Source organism: Kryptolebias marmoratus, linkage group LG17 (assembly GCF_001649575.2).
Source record: "Kryptolebias marmoratus isolate JLee-2015 linkage group LG17, ASM164957v2, whole genome shotgun sequence".
In the NCBI taxonomy this organism is placed as follows: Eukaryota; Metazoa; Chordata; class Actinopteri; order Cyprinodontiformes; family Rivulidae; genus Kryptolebias; species Kryptolebias marmoratus.
Genome location: NC_051446.1, coordinates 2,940,955 through 2,959,256, shown reverse-complemented (window position 1 = coordinate 2,959,256; position 18,302 = coordinate 2,940,955). Strand labels below are relative to the sequence as shown.

Here is an 18,302-nt window from a genome sequence, read left to right as displayed (position 1 = left end):
ATGCTCAACCTGAGCTTCTCCTCGAAGCGCATTGCTATTGTCGACACTCGCGTCTTCCGCCGAGGTCCGAGCGCCAAATATCTTATGTCATTCATGTCAAATAAAACTATTTAATTGCAGCTTCTCTTTGTCGTGAGTCTCTCCAGGTTGAATTATCATTTCAACATCTTCACACTAGTTTGTGAACTGGGCCATGCATGCTAAAGGTCATGACTTGAGTATGCCAACAAAAGCATATTGTTTATCAAACCAGAGATGAGACCTTGAGGTTCATAAAACAGACACAGTCAACTCTCTGTGACTACACCTTGAGATGCAGACACAGCTCTTGTTTTAACACCATCCACAGAATGCCTCAAAGAACATGAGCCTTCTCCACATCTTCAGTACAAATGTGAACTGGACAGTCAAACCACCATGGCCCCCTTAACAACTCTCTAATGGTGAATATCCGGTCCATGGTTTCATGATAATAGCTACACTATTTCTCCTAAGTCAGAGATTCAACAATTGGCATATTCATATTGAAGACTTTTAGTGCACACTGTAGCAATGTACGACTATAATAAGAGTCAGCTTCTGTAAATCTGAGGGCATGGTTTTCAACTGGAAAAGAGTAAGAAATGCTTTCTCCATATTTGAGAGTAACTCCCTGTTTAAGTATTTCAGTGTCTTGTTGGTCATTGATAGTAGGAAGGAGTAAGAGATTGACAGACAAATTATAGTACTGTGTCAGTAGTAATGAGGGGTTTACCTCCAACTGTGGTGGTGAAGAAGAAGCTGACCCAACACACAGAATTCTCAATTTACTGGTCTGTCTTTGTTCCATTATTCACCTGTGGTCATGATGTTTGGGTCATGATTGAAAGAATGAGATCCTGGATAAAAGCAGCTGAAATTAGTATTTTAAGAAAATATCTGTGCTCAAACTTAAAGATATATGGTGAGGAGCTAGGTCATCTGAGAGTAGAGCTGCTGTTCCTTTGTGTTAAAAGGAGCCAGCTGAGGTGTTTGTGGCATCAGATCCCTCTTGTTTATCTTTTTTCTTTTTTTTTGAGGATTTTGCAGAATGTTCTGGTGGGAGGAGAGCCCAGGCAGACCTAAAACTTACTGGCAGGACTACATATCTCTTCTAGCCTGAGAGTGCATTGGGAGTTGCCAGGAGAAGACATCCTAGGAGAGGGATGTCTGGGCTTTCCCTTCTAAGACCTCTGGTGCCTGAATGGATGGAATTGAATATTTTACAGATTGATTTTGTTGTTGTCTGAAGAATACCTGTCACACTTCGATTCAGTTCATCAATATATATTTTTTTCAATTTAGTTAATTTCTCTGTGTGTTGGCAGTAGTGTCATTTGTGACTTTTAGTCATTCTGGGAGAGTTTTTCTTTTTTGTTGTCTTGTATTTTTAATTTTGCGCCTCTCTGGATGCCTGTTTTGTTACAAACTCATCCTGGCTGCCTGCTGCTGTCTCACCTTCCGTATTAGATACTGAAGAAGAGTTACGAGGTAAGACTCATCGACAGAATATGTTTGCATTCACTGAAGGGTGACGCCACACACAACATAAAAAAGTAAGAAAATTTGTGTGAGATCAATTATTTTTCTTGTAACAGCACTTTTTGGGAATAACTTTGATACTATTGGTAATCTGATTTATTTCCTTTTTAATGGTACCACATTTGTTAGGAAAATACATTTGTGGGTTGACAAGCAGAGTTGGTTATGTGGGTTGCACCATGAATTGCCAAAAATTCTCCACCATTACCAAAAACCTAATTCTTCTATTCATTCTTGTTTGATGTTGTTTATTGGATTGGATAATTGAAGTCTGAGGAAACAAGACAATTTAACATTTTACTCAGTTAACAAACAGGGGCCTCAGTAACATGTGGAAGAAGTATACACAGCTACAACAACCTGGCACCACCTCCTCGTGCTGCTCACCAGCTTCGCCACTGGCCATGTCATCCTACAAAGAAACTGAAAACATCAAAACAACAGTCAATAGCAGAAAATGCTGTTTGGCATTTGCAGAGAAAATCTGAATTGTGTTTCATGGGAAAAATGGCCTGCCCTTGTATAGTGCTTTATCTAGTTCAAGGACCCCAAAGCGCTTCACACTACAATTAGTCATTCATCCATTCACACACTGATGGTGGTAAACTACATTGTAGCTACAGTTGCCCTGCCATTACACCGGCGCCACCAAGCCCTCTTACCACCACCAGCAGGTAAGGCAGGTGAAGTGTCTTGTCCAAGGACACAATGGTTGAGACAGACAGAGCAGGGCTTCAAACCCTCAAGTTACAGAATGAATCCAAAAAACCCACAAACTTACCTCTGCCACTCAACTCACAAATGTATTTTCCTAAAAACTGTGATACCATTTAAGGGAAAATAAGCAAACTTTCCAGCAATTTAAGATTTATTGCCAATAGGCATTGGTACAACAAATACATATTCAACTAAACACAAATTTTCTTACTTGTTGGGCTATGTTTATGCACGTAGAAATTTGTTCTGTCATAAAAAATGTCAAAAAAGTTATCTTCATGTTTTTATTGAACTTCTTTTATGTTAGAATAACATTCCATCAAGTTTTTAACAGAATAATTATTAAAAATTTTGCAGATATTTGTGGTTAAGGCTATCCCTAGTTGTCTTTGTGACCACCATTGTCTGAAATTACGTTGTAACTAATGGAAGGGAAAGGGTATATTTTATTATGAGATGGAGATGTTTGAATCATTATTAATTCATAAACTATAAGACCTTGGGGCACCACCCTCTCAAAGAGGAAAATATTACATAAATCTATAAATTTTAGTTATCAGTCTTAACATTTAATTACCCTAAATCATGAAGTATTCACTATAAGATCATAATCATATCAAAACACACGCACACTTATTCAGAAATTTAAAGTGCAGGGGACTGTAATCAACCTCCGTGGATGTGACTGCAAGGGGAAAATTGATGACAAATTTTAAAAATGTATAATACGAGCCATAACTAAGGAGCCTAGAACAAAAAGATTAAAGAGATCTAAAGAGATTAGCGATGAACTTAAAGGTCAAGATATATCAGTGTCAGGTCACACCATTGATCAATGTTAGGGTGTTGAATATGTGCAGGGTACAATGACATTTCGACACTATTAAAAGGCATGGTGGTGCAAAATGTGCTACCCAGTATCAGAAAGCCTAGTCTCAGTTGAATTTCATGGGTCCTCCAACAAAATATCGACTCATAACACTCAGCAAAAAACACCCAAGAATGGCGAAGAGCAAGACATTGGACTATTCTGAAGTGACTTTCTGAGCCCTGATCTAAATCCTCCTGAACATCTGTTGAAGGAGCTGAAACCTGCAGTCTGGACAAGGAACTCTTCAAACCTGAGACAGATGTAGCAGTTTGTTCATGAGGAATAGGCCAAAATACCTGTGGACAGGTGCAGAAGTCTCAGAGAGAATTACAGAAATCACTTTATTGCAATGATTGCCTCAAAAAGTTGTACATAAAAATATTAAGTTAAGCATACCATTCTTTTTGTCAAAGTAAGTTTCAAAGGTTTATTTTCAAGATACTTCTGTTGAAGCAAAACTGATTAGTTTTTTTTTTAATAATGTTTTTTTCATAACCTTTGTCAGTTTCAATAATCCTATTGTAATCTCAGACCATTCTCCCGAAATTTTGGATCTCTCTCCCGGGCAGACCTACTTCACGGTCTCTGTGGCATTACTTAATGTGGTCTTACTTAATGATCCTGATTTTCTTGGAACTATTAACGATCATGCTCGTCCCCTGCTCCAGACCTTATTAAAAGTCTGCTGATAAAAAAGACTGAGTTTGACACCCTTACCTCTGACACAGCAGTGGCACTGTTATTGCAAACCCGTTATAGTTATTGTTGCCGGGATTTGGGTTTTCTTCGTGTTTTTGTATTCAGATTATTGCTTTTTATTGTCTTTATGTTTCAGCTTGAGTTTGTTTATTTTATTCAGTTATCTTTATTAGTATTGTCTTAGTTCAGTTCTTGTTCCCCGTGTCTTTGTTTCCTGTCATCATTCACTTCTCCTCAGTCAGTCTCTTGTTTTCCTGCCACGCCCATCTTCACCTGATCCTACTTGTTTTCACTCACCTGTGCCCACTTCACCTAATTACCCTCTGTTTTAAAAGCTGGTCATCTCCTCCACTCACTGTTGGTTCATTGTCGCTATATGCGCTGTCTTGTTGCATCTTGTCTTGTTTTGTTTAGTTTTGCTGCTACATCAGCCTTTGTTTTCGGTTAATAAATTAGTTTTATTTAGTATTTGTTTTACACTTTAAAGCGTTTACTCGGAGCAGGCGGAATGGACCTGGAATTTGGCTGTTTGGATTTGCCATTTAGAAGTACCAGCAAGACTTTCAAGGCTGACAGAAAACACAAGTCGGCCTGACCCAAAACAATTATTGTTATGTGAATCTGGCTTCCTTATGCTGACCTTGTCTGGCCAGCTATCTTCAATTTCTCCCTGGATTTTATGTAAACAAGGTGCTCTGCCCCCTCCCTTGCCTAAGGACATCTGTGGATCTGCTCTGGGCTGGCTGATAAACATTCCATCATATTATCAAAGACAATGGTCTCTCTGACGTGATTCATGGACTTATCTGCAAACGCACACACACACTCACACACACACACACCACATTGTCTTCCACCGTCTCTACAAACACACACACACTTTCCACCGTCTCTGCCTCGTCTCTGTCACCCCACTCGCACTCCCTCCCTCCCCTCCTTCACTGTTTTAGTTTAGTTATCTTAGCATTTTTCATGTTGGCTGTTAGCGGGCCTTTGGTACTATTAGTTAGCCATCTTGGTACCTTTAGTTTAGCATTATCATGTTTCAGTTTATATTAGCTAATTTAGCCTTCCTGTACATTTAGTTTAGTTTATCTTTATCTTACCATTTGGATTTTCATAATTTTTCAGAAACCTGGTCTTTATTTTTCTTAACTTTTTAAAACTAGGATGACTATTTGTTAGTTTGTACACTGCTGTCATTTTAGTTCTCATTGCGGTTGTTAGCTGTCAGAGTCATCCAATCTAACCCTTAATTAATAAACTTGGTAGACTGATGGTCGTATAATGAATGGCCATTCTGAACTTCTCTAGATTGTATAAATTGCCAGTCAGCAAATAACCCAGCTCATGAATAACTTGTTTGTAATTTCAGTTTATGGTTTAAACTGTAATTGTGTATGTTTTTGCAGGAGGTGCAGGTATGCACAGTAGACATAGAGATGTCAACTGACAGCTCCAAACAACCTGTTAACAAGACTAAAAACGGATACAACAACATTCTAGCCTGTGAGTATACATCAGTATATTAGGGATCTTTCCTATAGACTTTAATCTGTGAGTATACATCAGTATATTAGTGATCTTTCCTGTAGACTTTAATCATTAAAGTCTACAGAAAAGATCACTAATCTCATAATCACACAAATCTCATACATTAAAGTTTAATGTATGAGATTTGTAGAAATTTATAAAATCATCATTTGTGCCAATTATCAGTGTGACTATCATTCTCAACTTGTGGTACCTGCTAAGGGGTTACCTTGAGAGGGGTTACTGTGTAGTTAAGGTGGCTATTTGACATTGTGCAGTGAAGAAAAAAATGTCTTAAAAGTATTTGCAATGAAAAAATGATAAGTTATTACCCCCCCTCTCCCAGCCCTATTTTCTGAAAAATATTTCTCTGTTGTTTTGCTCTCTCGTCTTCAGATGACCACAACCAGGTGCAGCTTTCACCACAGGCACACAAACAAGGGAATGCAACAGAATACATTAATGCTAACTACGTAGATGTAAGAAACAGTTGTTTTCTTTTTTTCTGAGCTGTGCATATGATTTTCATTTTCTCCCTGAGCCTCAGTTTTGTATATTTAATATAATATATTCTTCTGAGAAGTAATAAAAATGCATATCATCAAAGTCAAAATGTTTTCAACACACACATACACTATTAATAGTGGGGGCTTTCGCAGCTTTGTATTATGCTTGTACCCTATTAACATCTCTCTTTCAGGTTTATTCATAAAGTCAGGTAAAAAACATACAAATCTGTCCAGCTCACTCTTTTGTTCATGTCGTACAGTGTATAACAAACTTAATTTTTAAATTGTGTGAAGGTTGTTAAATAGTTAAAGGACTGACTGAACAGTGCCTTCTGCTGAAAATCTATGGCAAATAGATTCCAGTTGTCCATCTATCCATCCAACTTCTGCTGCTTATCAATGGCCAGGTCACAGATGCAAAAGGTCCACAAGAGAAATCCAGATCTTCTCCCCAGTGACACTCTTCTGCTCCTCCCCAGGAGGAGCTAAAGACCTTGCAAACAGATCAAGTATTTGACATAAGCAAGCAAACTGACCAATATAGTTGAATGGCTGACTGTAACCTAAAAACTAAATACATTTCTTTATCCTGACATCCACTCTTCAGCATACCCTATTAGTTAAATAGGCGCACAGCAAGACCTCAACCTCAGCTGGGGCTTTCTTAGGTAAGTGTATCTATAGTGATAATGGCCAAAACTGATTAATGAACCCAAGGTCGAATTTTTATTTAGTTTTTTATTTATTAACATTTATTTAACCAGGAAAATCCCATTGACATCGCAAATCTCTTTTTCAAGGGGGGCTTGGGCCTGAAGGAAGCTTAACATACATGTTTTTAGATGGTGGGAGGAAACTGGAGTGCCCAGAGAAAACCCATGCAAACACGAGGAGAACTTGCAAACTCCACACAGAAAGATCCCAGGTCCAACCTGAGGTTTGAACCCAGGACCTTCTTACTGTGAGGCAACAGTGCTAACCATTAAGCCCAAAACTACTGGGAATGTGTTCCAAAATTTTAACAACAAATCTAAAGACACTTTGATTGCCTAATGAACCTAATTATTTTAATAGTTTTCACATTTTAACACTTGGGCTAAACAACGGAAATGGGAGCTTGAGTGATTTGTGCCAACCTATGCTTTGACTCCCTTTTTTAAACAGTTGTAGTCACTGAACCAATTGTAGGGGAACCATTATGATACAAAACAAACAAACAAGCAAAAGGAAAAAATCATAACCCTGGTTGAATTTGAGATATGATAGTGCCATGTATTTGCTGCTGAGAACTTCACCAGACACTGCAGTCTTTTTTCTACCCCAAAGCTAAATACAAAATTGAAATACCTTCAATCAAATTTTCTCCTTTTGTCACAATCAGGTCCTACATTGATTTCACTGGTGCTGCTTAAGTAGCCAGTAGCACATCATTCATCCATCATTCCTTACAGTTTCCATAGGTGTTCTCACAAAATTCTCCTCTGCATTTTTCTTTCAAGTAGTTTCCATTAAGAGACAGTATTTTAATTGGCTTGAATCACTCATCTTTTCATGTTTTTTTTTTTACTTTCTTGTTTAGCTTCTTAGAATTCAGCTTACAATGGGTAGCTTATTGTTTAAATTTAAATTAGCTGATATGTCAAATTTGGTTTGTCTACACTAAAGGGATCCTGAGTACTATCAGTGGTACTTGTACCACAGTTCAAGAAGTATAGAGCTAAAATATTCTGTTACCAATGCTGACAGTTATAAATCTGAAATCTGTTATGCTAAATCCAAGATAAATCATAAGAAGAATATTAACAGAACAACGCAACATACAATGAATTGTCAATAAAGTGCAGAAATTTCTAGGTTAAACCAGCAGCAGCTTGTTTTTCAGGGTTTTAGGAGACCAAGGTCATACATCGCCGCTCAGGGCTCTCTGGGGTCAAATACTGAGGACTTCTGGAGAATGATCTGGGAGCAGAATGTTGGCATCATTGTCATGATCACCAGCCTGGTGGAGAAAAGTTGGGTGAGTTCTGAGATCATTCAGTCACTGTTTGACATCAAGTTTATGAAGGATAATCAACTCATCCCCCCACCCTCTTTGTTCTGTTGCCTTACAACAAAATATTTTTATTGTTAAAGAAACAAGGAATAATACAAATAAATAAATAAGTAAATAAACAGATTACCTGATCATGTAGAAATGGTTACTCATGAAACTATTTGCAGAGCAACGTTTTGCATCAGTTCCAGCATTAAATCTTTTCAGTTCTGACTTCATGATCTGTGCTTTGACTGGACCATTCAAGGATCTTAAAATGATTCTTCTTAAACCATGGGAATGTTGCTTCAGCATTTTTTTTTGGTAATTTCTTCATTATTTTTTTCTATGATTTATTAAATTAATTTATTTTAAACTTTGACCAGTTTCCGGTCTTTGCTGATGAAAAACATCATGATGTTGACATGACCATGCTTCAGGGTAGAGATGACAGTTGTTAGGTTTGCATCAAACATGGCCTTATCCTTGACGGACAATTTTTTTCTTTAGTCTAATATGACAACAGTACATTCTTCCTCATGTTTGATGAGTCTCCAATATGCCTTTTGGCAAACTGCAAAAAAACAGTTTTCATTTTTTCTCTAAAAAATGCCTATCAGGGTTATCTTTCACCTCCTGGATGTTTCTCTTTCGTCCTTACCTGCTCCATGAGTATTTGTGGATGTCCCTCTCATGGCAGGTTTGCTGTGGTGGCATCATTTTTTCGTTTCCCAATATTGGATTTAATGAAGCTCAGTGAGATGTTCATTGTTTGGGGCAGCAATTCTCAAAGTCCAAACTTCAGTCTGGATCCATACCAGTTAACAAGTCAGTCTGGACTCAGTCCACATGTTACATTGTATTGCATTTAAAAACATTGGTATGATACAATAGAGTGTTTTGTTTGCTATTGTTATAACATTGATGAGGCTCCTTTAGGAGTATGCACAGATAGAGATTGCAAGAGGTGAGCGAAAGAGGAAGCAAACTTGTGCCCATATGCTTGGTGTGAGAATCAGTGCACATAATTGCTAGTGTAATGCTTATTAAGCTAGGCACTTGACTGTGGCCAAGTTTGAAATAAGGCAAACAGAAGTAAGTTTGACTATGGAGCCTCTGTGTGTGAATAAAAAATACCTGAGCAAGGTCAAAAAAACAAAACAAATTAGCATTCACATTTAAACAGGTTTCAAGACAACTGACCATTAATGGAATAATCATGGTTATATTTCTTGAGCATCTGTGAATAAAAGGTTATCTCACAGTCACAATAATAATGTTTTTAATTCATTCTAGTAAAGATAATAAAATGCACTTCCAAGGTTTATCAAAATAAATTAAATTGACATTGAAGTCAATAAATACATATCAAAAAATGTTTAATAAACAACCATTAATTGGTTGTGTTTTGTTACACAACATCAACTAAGTTTATAACACCACTTTAAGAACACTTGCCGTGCTACTTAGCATTCATTTACAGAACTTTTGAATGGGTGTTACAACACCACCATTCTATTTTAAAAACAAACTCAAAACAAATGGAGTAAATGACTCCCTGCCAAGTGGTTGTCAGAAAAAACACAGTTGAATCATTCGGCTGAGTTATTTCAAGCTGATTTAGGCTTATTGGGCAGCAAATTCACAAAACCACAAATGCTGGTCACAGAGACAGGGTTAGGGTTAATAAAATGTGAATAGGTAATTTACCGCAGGTTACACTAGGATTCTTTAAGCCACAAGCTGTCTGTGTTTGTTTTCTCTCTGCGGTTAACTTGAATCGGGTTACAGCTTTAGCCTTTGTTGGTATCATTATCAAAAACTAAGGCAGCAGAGAAGAAGGTGTTATGTCACTTCACCATGGAGTTATCAAAATGTGCAGAGAAATAAAACATAGACTTAGAAAGCTAAGTTTTAAAAAAGGAATGGAAAGAGAAATATGCATTCATTTTGTCCTCTTCAATTTATTGGTGCCATGACAGGAATACATGGAGATGCGATGTAGGACAAAGAGGGAGGAACCAAATACAAAATAGGAGGTGTATGATGAGTTGTACAAGAGACTGCACACTAAGGATGGAGAGAAGGACTTGTATTGACTGGCAAGACAGAGGGACCAAGCAGGAAAGGGTGTGCTGCAGGTTAGGCTTGTTAAAGACAGAAACTGTAATGAATGAATGTTGGGAAGATGGAAGGAGTACTTTGAGGAGCTAATTAATGAAGAGAATAAAAGAGAAAGAAGAGTAGAGGTCAAATAAACTGTGGAGCAGCAAACAGAAAAGGTTAGTAAGGATTAAATCCGGAAAGTTTTGAAGAAGATGAAGAAAGGGAAGGCAGTTGGACCTGATGACATACCAGTGGAGGAATGGAAATGTCTAGGAGAGATGGCAATGAGGTTTTTGACTTGATTATTCAGTGGCATTTTTGAGAGTGAAAAAATGCCTGAGGAATGGAGGAGAAGAGTGCTGGTGCCAATCTTTAAGAACAAGGGTGATGTACAGAGTTGTAGCAACTACAGGGGAATTAAGTTGATGAGGAACACAATGAAGATCTGGGAGAGAGTTGTGGAAGCTAGACATAGACAAGAGGTGACTATTTGTGAGCAGCAGTATGGTTTTATGCTAAGAAAGAGAACCACAGAGGCCAACTCTGCTTTGAGGATGTTCATGGAGACGGACAGAGAGGATCAGAAAGAACTTCGCTGTGGTTTTGTGGATTTAGAAAAAGCATATGACAGAGTGCCGAGGGAGGAGCTGTGGTGTTGCCCTTTCTGAAATTTGCAACGAGATGAACTTTACTGATGTGTGGCGATCTCTCCACCCTACTGAGAAACAGTTTACATTTCCCTCTCCTCTTTACAAATGCCACACTCGCCTAGATTATTTCTTTATGCCTCAAATACAAGAGGTAACATCCTGTGAAATTGGAAATATTGTTGTCAGTGACCATGCTATAGCATGTCTGGAGTTGACCACTACTGTACATTTTGCAGGAAGTAGATTGTGGAGGTTTGATTCCAGCCTTCTAAGGAAGGAGAACTTTGTATCTTATGCCCCTTTTCCACTGGCTCTTCTTCAGCAGTCCCGCTCTACTTGTCTCGGCTCTATAAAAAATGCATCACATTTCCACCGGCCAGTTTGGTTGGTAGCATAGGAATGCCTCTTTGTGTTAAGGGGAGGACGAGGCTCCAAAGCCACACCTCCAGACTTCCTACGCCATGAGTTGCTCTTGATGAATGTGCACTACCAAAACTTGACGTCATTTGTGGAGCTTTTTCATTTCTTTCCGGCACTGTCAAGATGTTCAGTTGTATCCAGCAGCAGCCATCCATTCTGCAACTTCAACAAAAACTTTTTCATTTCTTGTTGTCCCATCTAGCTGGCGCTGAATGCTGCAGTCCACAATAATTGCAAGAAAAGCCTGGACCTCGTTGTTGCTCCAGTGAATAAACTTTTGTGAGGACTCTGCTGCTCTCTCTCTTCGTTACCATTCCAAAATTGTCTATTGTTGTTTTCTTTGCTCTTTACGCTTGCATTTGACCACACCCATGACCAATGAGTGAACAGGAGCTAAGCTTGCATCACCCACGAAAGCTAGACCGGCTGGCTGGCCCTGCTCCAAAGCAGGGACCAAAAAAGCAGGGACCGGCCTAGAAAAAATGCTAGTGGAAACGTGCGCAAAGCAAGCCAAGTAGAGTGGAGCCGGGACCTTTAGAGCCGATGGAAAAGGGGCAAAACATGACCAGAGAGTTTCAAATCTTTTTGATATAAACATGAAGTCCACGGAAAACCCCTGTCTTTTTTGGGAGACTTCTAAAGCATACATCAGAGGTTTATTAATTAGCTATCCTTCCTCTAAGAAACAAAAGAAATTGGAGTAACAGTTAAAACTTGAGAAAGAATTAGAGGTTATGAAGAAAATGTTAACTTTATCGTCTGATCCATTATTGTTACAAAAGAAGCATGCTGTACAAGCCTCTCTAGATGCTTTGCTAAGCCAACAGACTAAGAGCACTATTCTCTTTTCTAGACAGCGGCTTTATGAATTTGGTGATGAATCCAGCAAGTACTTATGCTTTTTAACTAAGTCAGGTCATATCCTCAAATAATCACATCAATAATTGACACTTGTGGTACTCATTACTTTGATCATAAAAATATAAATAATATTTTTAGTGAGTTTTATTCGCAACTTTACCAATCAGATCTGTCTTCAAGAGCCTCTGAGGAAACGGAAGCTTTTTTTTATCTCAGCTAACTCTCCCTACTATTTCAGAAGTTTAAAAAATTTAATTAAATGCACCTATCACTAGAGACGAGGCCCTGGTAGCACTTAAAAGAGTACAATCAGGGACTGGTGATTTTTAAAAAGAGTTCCACCACAAACTGCTAGACCCTTTCTTGGTGATGTTAGAGCATTCTTTTACATCCGGCTCTCTACCTCAGTGTTTGAGGGAGGCAGTTATCAGAGTTATCTTAAAAAAGGTGTAATGGCAAAAAATAAAAATCAACAAGTAGTGAGATGTCTGTTTCAAGGAATCACGAGAAAGATCGATCTTTGTCTTTGAAAAAGAATTTTATTCCGAAGGCAAAAGAGCGTTCGGAGACCCCACTCACTGAACTCAGTCAGGAGAAGAGCCCTGAAAGAAAGCAACAAACACTTTTATAGGGAGGCTTCATTACATAATTTTCAGCCACACTTTTACATAGTTACTGAGCATCTTCGTTTCTCACAAAGAAGATCTGATAATACAGGGAGTGAGAACAAATCAGAACAAATCAGTCAAGGCCAGGTGCAGAAGGGAGTAGGGGAAGACCAGAGCCTTCCTTAGTTCCCACATAGAACAAAGAACAAAAGCATTTCAAACTTTGATACAAAAAATAACAGTTAGAGGAATAATAACTTCATTACAAGAATCATAACTATCGTTATACATTTTACTATGGAAAAGAAAAAAATTAAAATTTTCCATTACAAAGGCAAGAATGCAGAGCACTGTGACAAGAATCAGATTGTGGACCCGGAAATTCAGCCAGGACACAGGAGTGGAGGAAAAACACAGACTTTATTACGAGACAGGGACCACGAAACTCTTTGCAGCAGGAACTCCGGCCACCGCTCCGGGAGGTAATGCGGTGGAGGGCGAAACCCCACAACCGGTGGGCAATGACAGCACAAAGTCCAGGGGCAGAGACGAGACTTCATGGGCCCACCAGGTAGGTCACTGGGGCAGAGACAAACTCGGGGTCGTACAGGCGAGGGTCGTTACCAGAAGAGCCAAGAGCAGGAGACGAAACCAGAGGGGCAGGTGAGAAAGCGAGTTTCGGGAGGCAGGCAGGGGTCGAAGTCCAGAAAGCAGAAGTCCAGCACAGATCTGATAGGGGCAAGGCGTAGAGGGTAATCCTGAGAACATGAACACAGTCGAGGCACAAAGAGACAATCCGAAAACGCTGGAGAACTACTTGCATAGGAGCTTTCATAATCTGGCAATGCTGGGTAGGAGATGAGGGGAATATAAAGGCCAAGGAACAGGTGTGGGAGAGTTAATCAGGGAGGCGTAACAGGTGACCAGAATGAGGTGTGATTACTTGCATGACAGGACGTGGCATGAGGCAAACAGATGATTACACACTGTTCTAGTTACAGGCCCATTGCTTTATTAAACCAGGATCTTAAGTTACTTTCTAAGATATTAGCAATATGACTTGAAAAGGTTTTCCCCTCCATAAACAAAGAAGACCAGACGGGATTTATTGAAGGCAGGAGCTCCTCCCACAGGCTCCTAAATAATTTTAATATTTGTCAAACTCAGATCATCAAAAGCTTAGTCATATCATTAGATGCGGAGAAGGCCTTCGACTGTGTCGAATGGCTGTACTTGCATCATATTTAACATAGATTTAATTTGGGAGAAACATTTAAAAATATCACTTATGAGCGACTGCAAGACTGTGGGGGCATTGGTGAGCCCAAAGTGCATCACCAAGTATTCAAAATGCTCCAGAGGAGTTTTGAAAGCAGTTTTCCATTTATCCCCCTTTCTTATCCTAACCAGATGGTATGCATTACAGAGGTCCAATTTAGTGAAAATGGTGGCAGAGTGGAGTTGCTGGTGGACTGAGTCAATATGGGGTAATGGATACTTGTTCTTTACCGTAATCTGATTTAAACCTCGATAGTCTATGCATGGGCGAAGGCTCTTGTCTTTCTTTTCTACAAAGAAGAATCCAGCTCCGACAGGGGATGTGGATGGACGAATAATACCGGATGAGAGAGATTCTTCGATATAAGTTTTCATGGCATCTCTTTCTGGACCTAATAGGTTGAATAGCCGACTCGAGGGAAGAGAAGCCCCAGGTAGGAGTTCAATAGCGCAATCATAAGGTCTGTGCGGAGGGAGAGACAGGGCTTTGGTTTTGCTGAATACTGGTGCGAGGACATGATACTCGAGGGGAACCTTAGATAACTTTTCAGGGGGCTCTTTTCTTTCTGAGATGGAGTGTATAGCGAGGTATAGGCAGTTCTTAAGGCAGACTCTATCCTTTTTTCTGCCCAATTGATAACCGGATTATGTTTTGGTAGCCATGGAAAACCTAGTATCATTTGAGACGTGGGTGATGAAAACACTAAAAGCTCACTCAATTCACAGTGATTTCCAGAAGTGATGAAATGGAGATTGGAGACCCTATGTTTGATGTGTGTGATTATCTGCCCTGAGATGTCCATGACTGGTAGCGAGGAGCTCATTTCTTGTAAGGGTAGATGCAAACTGTGAAACAGGTCCTCGGAGATGAGGTTTTGCTCGGCTCCAGAGTCCAACAATACATGGACGGGGATCTTGTATTGCTCGTTGGTGATAGTGGTGTGTAAATAGAATCGAGAACCGAGGTGATGTGCCAAACTACTCACTAGAATCCCTCGTTCCTCTAGTGAGCTTGTCCTTTTAACAGAAATGGGCATTTTGCACAGAAATATATTTTGTCACCACAGTAGAAGCACTCCTTGGCCTCGTATCGTCTCTGCCTTTCCTCCGGACTCAGCCTGGCCCGACCCAGCTGCATGGACTCTGATTCTGTTCCAGCGATACTGGGCTCCACCCTCTGATCTCCGATAGATGGATTAGTCGTGGAGGAAGAAGAGAACTGGAACTCGTAGTCCTTCTCACGTTGCCTTTCTCACAAGTGGTTGTCCAGTTGGATGGTGAGAGTGATTAACTCCTCCAGAGATCAGGGCTCATCTCTTCCGGCCAGTTGGTCCTTAAGGGGCTCCTGCAGAGCGTTGATAAAAGCACCTTTCAATGCTTGTGAGTTCCAACTGGAAGACCCTGCCAGCGTCTGGAAGTCGATGGCGAATTGGGCCACTGATCTCTGTCCTTGCTTTAAGTTCCACAATCTCTTAGTGATTTCTGCCTCATTGTATTTATGTCCGAAAGTTTGTTCAAAATCTTCGAGAAATTGATTAAATGGGGTTTGGCTAATAGCCCAGAAGCTGTATTTAGCTTCGGCCCACCTTAGCGCCTTATCTCTCAATAAACCAATTATGTAAGAAATCTTTGAGGCATCATCAAAAAAAGATTGTGGAGAACAGTAGAAAACTAGAGAACACTATAGCAGAAAACCAGCACACTTGCTGATTTCACCAGAAAAATGCTCAGGAGTAGGTGAGGAAACATCCCAGAAGTGAGAGGAAGCCGGGGGAGATTGTGTTCCCGCTGCAGTGGTGGAAGCGAAAGTTGATGCTGCCGGAGTGAGTTGCACCTGAGTTAGCATAGTTAGCTGATCGAGTTTTCCGGTTTCCGATCACTGTTGTTCACACAGGGCGTTTAACATGGACTCAAGCCTGCCGAGTTGCGTGGTGGCTTCTGTGAGTTCCGAACGAGTTGAGGGTTCCGCCATCTTTTCTTCTGCTTTCTTTACCCACATCCGGGGTACGCCAATTTGGTCTGCGGAGTTGAAATAAAACAAAGAATTTATCCACGGTTCCCAGGAACAATCAGGTGCGAAAAACAACTGGGTTTTTTCTTGAACCGGGCCACTCTAGACAGTTTCTGGCTGGAGCATACTGACATAAACCAGAGTAGGAGACGGAGTAAAAGGTAAGTGTATTTATTTACAGGTGATATATTTTCAGTGGAGGACAACCAGGAGGATCTGCAACGGCAAGAAGGAGCAAGGTGAGTCTCGGGTACAGATTAGTTAGTTTGAGTAGTAAGAGATTCTTGAGAGTAATAGTCTTTATCTTACAGGTCCGATGGGACGGCACAGCGTGGAGGCGAGGCAGACTGAAGCAGAGGTAATCCAGGACAGAAAGAGTCCAGAAGTCCAGGAGCAGGTAAGTTCACCGGGCAGGTTCAAAGGTAAGTTCCAGGAAGGCAAAGGACAGCGAGCAAAAAGACAGCACAACCTGAAGCAAAGGGGATGCACAAAAATGAGGTTAATGTAGTCATGAGCTTAATATCAGGACTTAAAAGGCTGAGACTTTAACCCATAAGGCGTGATGCTCCAGCGAAGATCTGGAACCAACTGGAGGCTTAAATACCAGTGCTGCTCATTAGGTAGAATCTGCTTCAGCTGGGGAGGAAGGATTAATGGTGCTCCAGCAGGGCGAAGACAAAACTCCAGATCCACAAACAGGGCTGTCCCCTCAGCCCTGCCCTCTATGCCCTGGTGATTGAACCTTTGGCTATGGCTATCAGGTGAGATCTGTTAATAACAGGAATTGATGCTGGTGGAAATCGACACAAAATATCTCTGTATGCAGATGATATTTTTTGTATATAACAGAACCTGCTTCTAGCATTCCTCATCTTATCAAAGTGATTCACTAATTTGGAGTGTTTTCAGGCTACAAAATAAACTTTGTAAAATATCTTGAAATGCCTATGGGCAGCCTTAGAGAAAGAACTAACTCTCTTGCACCCTTTCCTTTTCGCTGGGCCCTTACCAGTTTTACATACCTTGGTATTTATATCACCCCTGTGTTTCACCAGATGTTTAAGGCTAATTATACACCTTTATTAGATGCCATTAAAAAGGATTCACAGAGATGGTGCATTCTTCCCTTGTCTTTGCTTGGTAGAGTATCTGTTATTAAGATGAATGTGCTTCCCAGGATATTATACCCCCTGCAGATGATCCCCTTGTTACTTTCAAACAAAGTTCTGAAATTACTTGATAGCTGGTTCAGTGAATTTATATGGAATAAAAAAAACAAGGCTTAAATTTTCCAAATTACAGTTACCTGTCTCAAAAGGGGGAGTGGACGTACATAACTTTAGATTTTACCAGTTAGTCTCACATATGAGGTTAGTAGCAGGATGGGTGGAGGAGGATCCCACTTCTGTCTGGTTGGGTTTGGAAAAATTGTATACCCGGTGCTAACTGCTTGGCCTTGTGTCATGTAAGAATATAAAACTTGTAAAGACCCTCTGTAACAACAATCCTATTGTTCTCAATACTGTTAAAGCTTGGTCCGCAGTGCAAAAGCTAGAGGGTAGATCCTCACTGACTCCTCTGCTCTCCCCAATACAAGAAAACCCTGATTTTGAGCCAGGTATGACAGATACAGACTATAATATTTGGGCATGCCAGGGAATTAAAACGATGAGCGATTTATTTCTGGGATCCTCCTTATCTTCATTTGAATTAATCCAGACTAAATATGGCCTCCCCATTAGCCATTTTTTTTAGATATCTCCAAGTTCGAGATTTTATATTAAAAAAACACATTTGCTCCTGTCGCCACTTTATCTCCAATAGAGAAATTACTGCTCAAGTGTCTGGGTAAGAAGGCGGTTAGCTGCTTTTATAACACGCTGAATCAGACTTGTGTCACACTGACAGCCACAGATGTTGCACAAACATGGCAAACTGAACTGGGTGTGGTTATTGAGGAGGAGAAGTGGGATGTCATTTGGAATCATGTGAAACGAATATCTGTCTGTAACCGAGCCAGGCTTTTACAGTTTAAAGTTATTCATAGACTGCAAATTCCTCCTAGCAGAAGGCATAAAATGAACCCTCAAATCTCTCCTAACTGTCTTAAATGCAAGTCGGCACTGTACATATATTCATTGTGTTAGGTCCTGCCCTAAAATTCAGATATACTAGTTGGATGTCATGAAAATGGCGTAAGGCTCAACTGCATGTTTATTATGACATCTACAAGGAAAGACTACGTAACTATCACACAACACTAAAACATGCAAGAGAGGCTTTCTTTGCAGATGTCATAAACAAAACCATTAACAATGCTCGAGCTTTATTTGCTACTGTTGACAGGCTCACAAACCCTCCTGTGACGTTACCACCTGAACTTCAATCTAATGCCGCCTGCAACAAGTTTTCCAGTTTCTTTTCAGAGAAAATTCAAAAAATCAGAT

The 18,302-nt window shown here is 40.0% G+C and overlaps 1 protein-coding gene across 23 annotated transcripts in view; it reads left to right on the top strand.

The window, feature by feature from the left end:
* The window catches only part of ptprz1a (protein tyrosine phosphatase receptor type Z1a), a 197,760-nt gene that overhangs the window by 132,474 nt on the left and 46,984 nt on the right, over window positions 1-18,302 (top strand). For 20 of the 23 annotated variants that reach the window (XR_005234290.1, XR_005234291.1, XM_037980715.1 and 17 more), the window contains 4 exons: window positions 1,489-1,509; window positions 5,260-5,356; window positions 5,777-5,859; window positions 7,772-7,906. Coding sequence is in view for 21 of the 23 variants with exons in the window: in XM_037980715.1 (XP_037836643.1) it covers window positions 1,489-1,509; window positions 5,260-5,356; window positions 5,777-5,859; window positions 7,772-7,906 (336 nt within the window). In the remaining 2 variants the exon portion in view is untranslated. The remainder of the gene's footprint in view (window positions 1-1,488; window positions 1,510-5,259; window positions 5,357-5,776; window positions 5,860-7,771; window positions 7,907-18,302) is intronic. The other 3 variants (XM_037980712.1, XM_037980709.1, XM_037980711.1) reach the window with 1 other exon arrangement.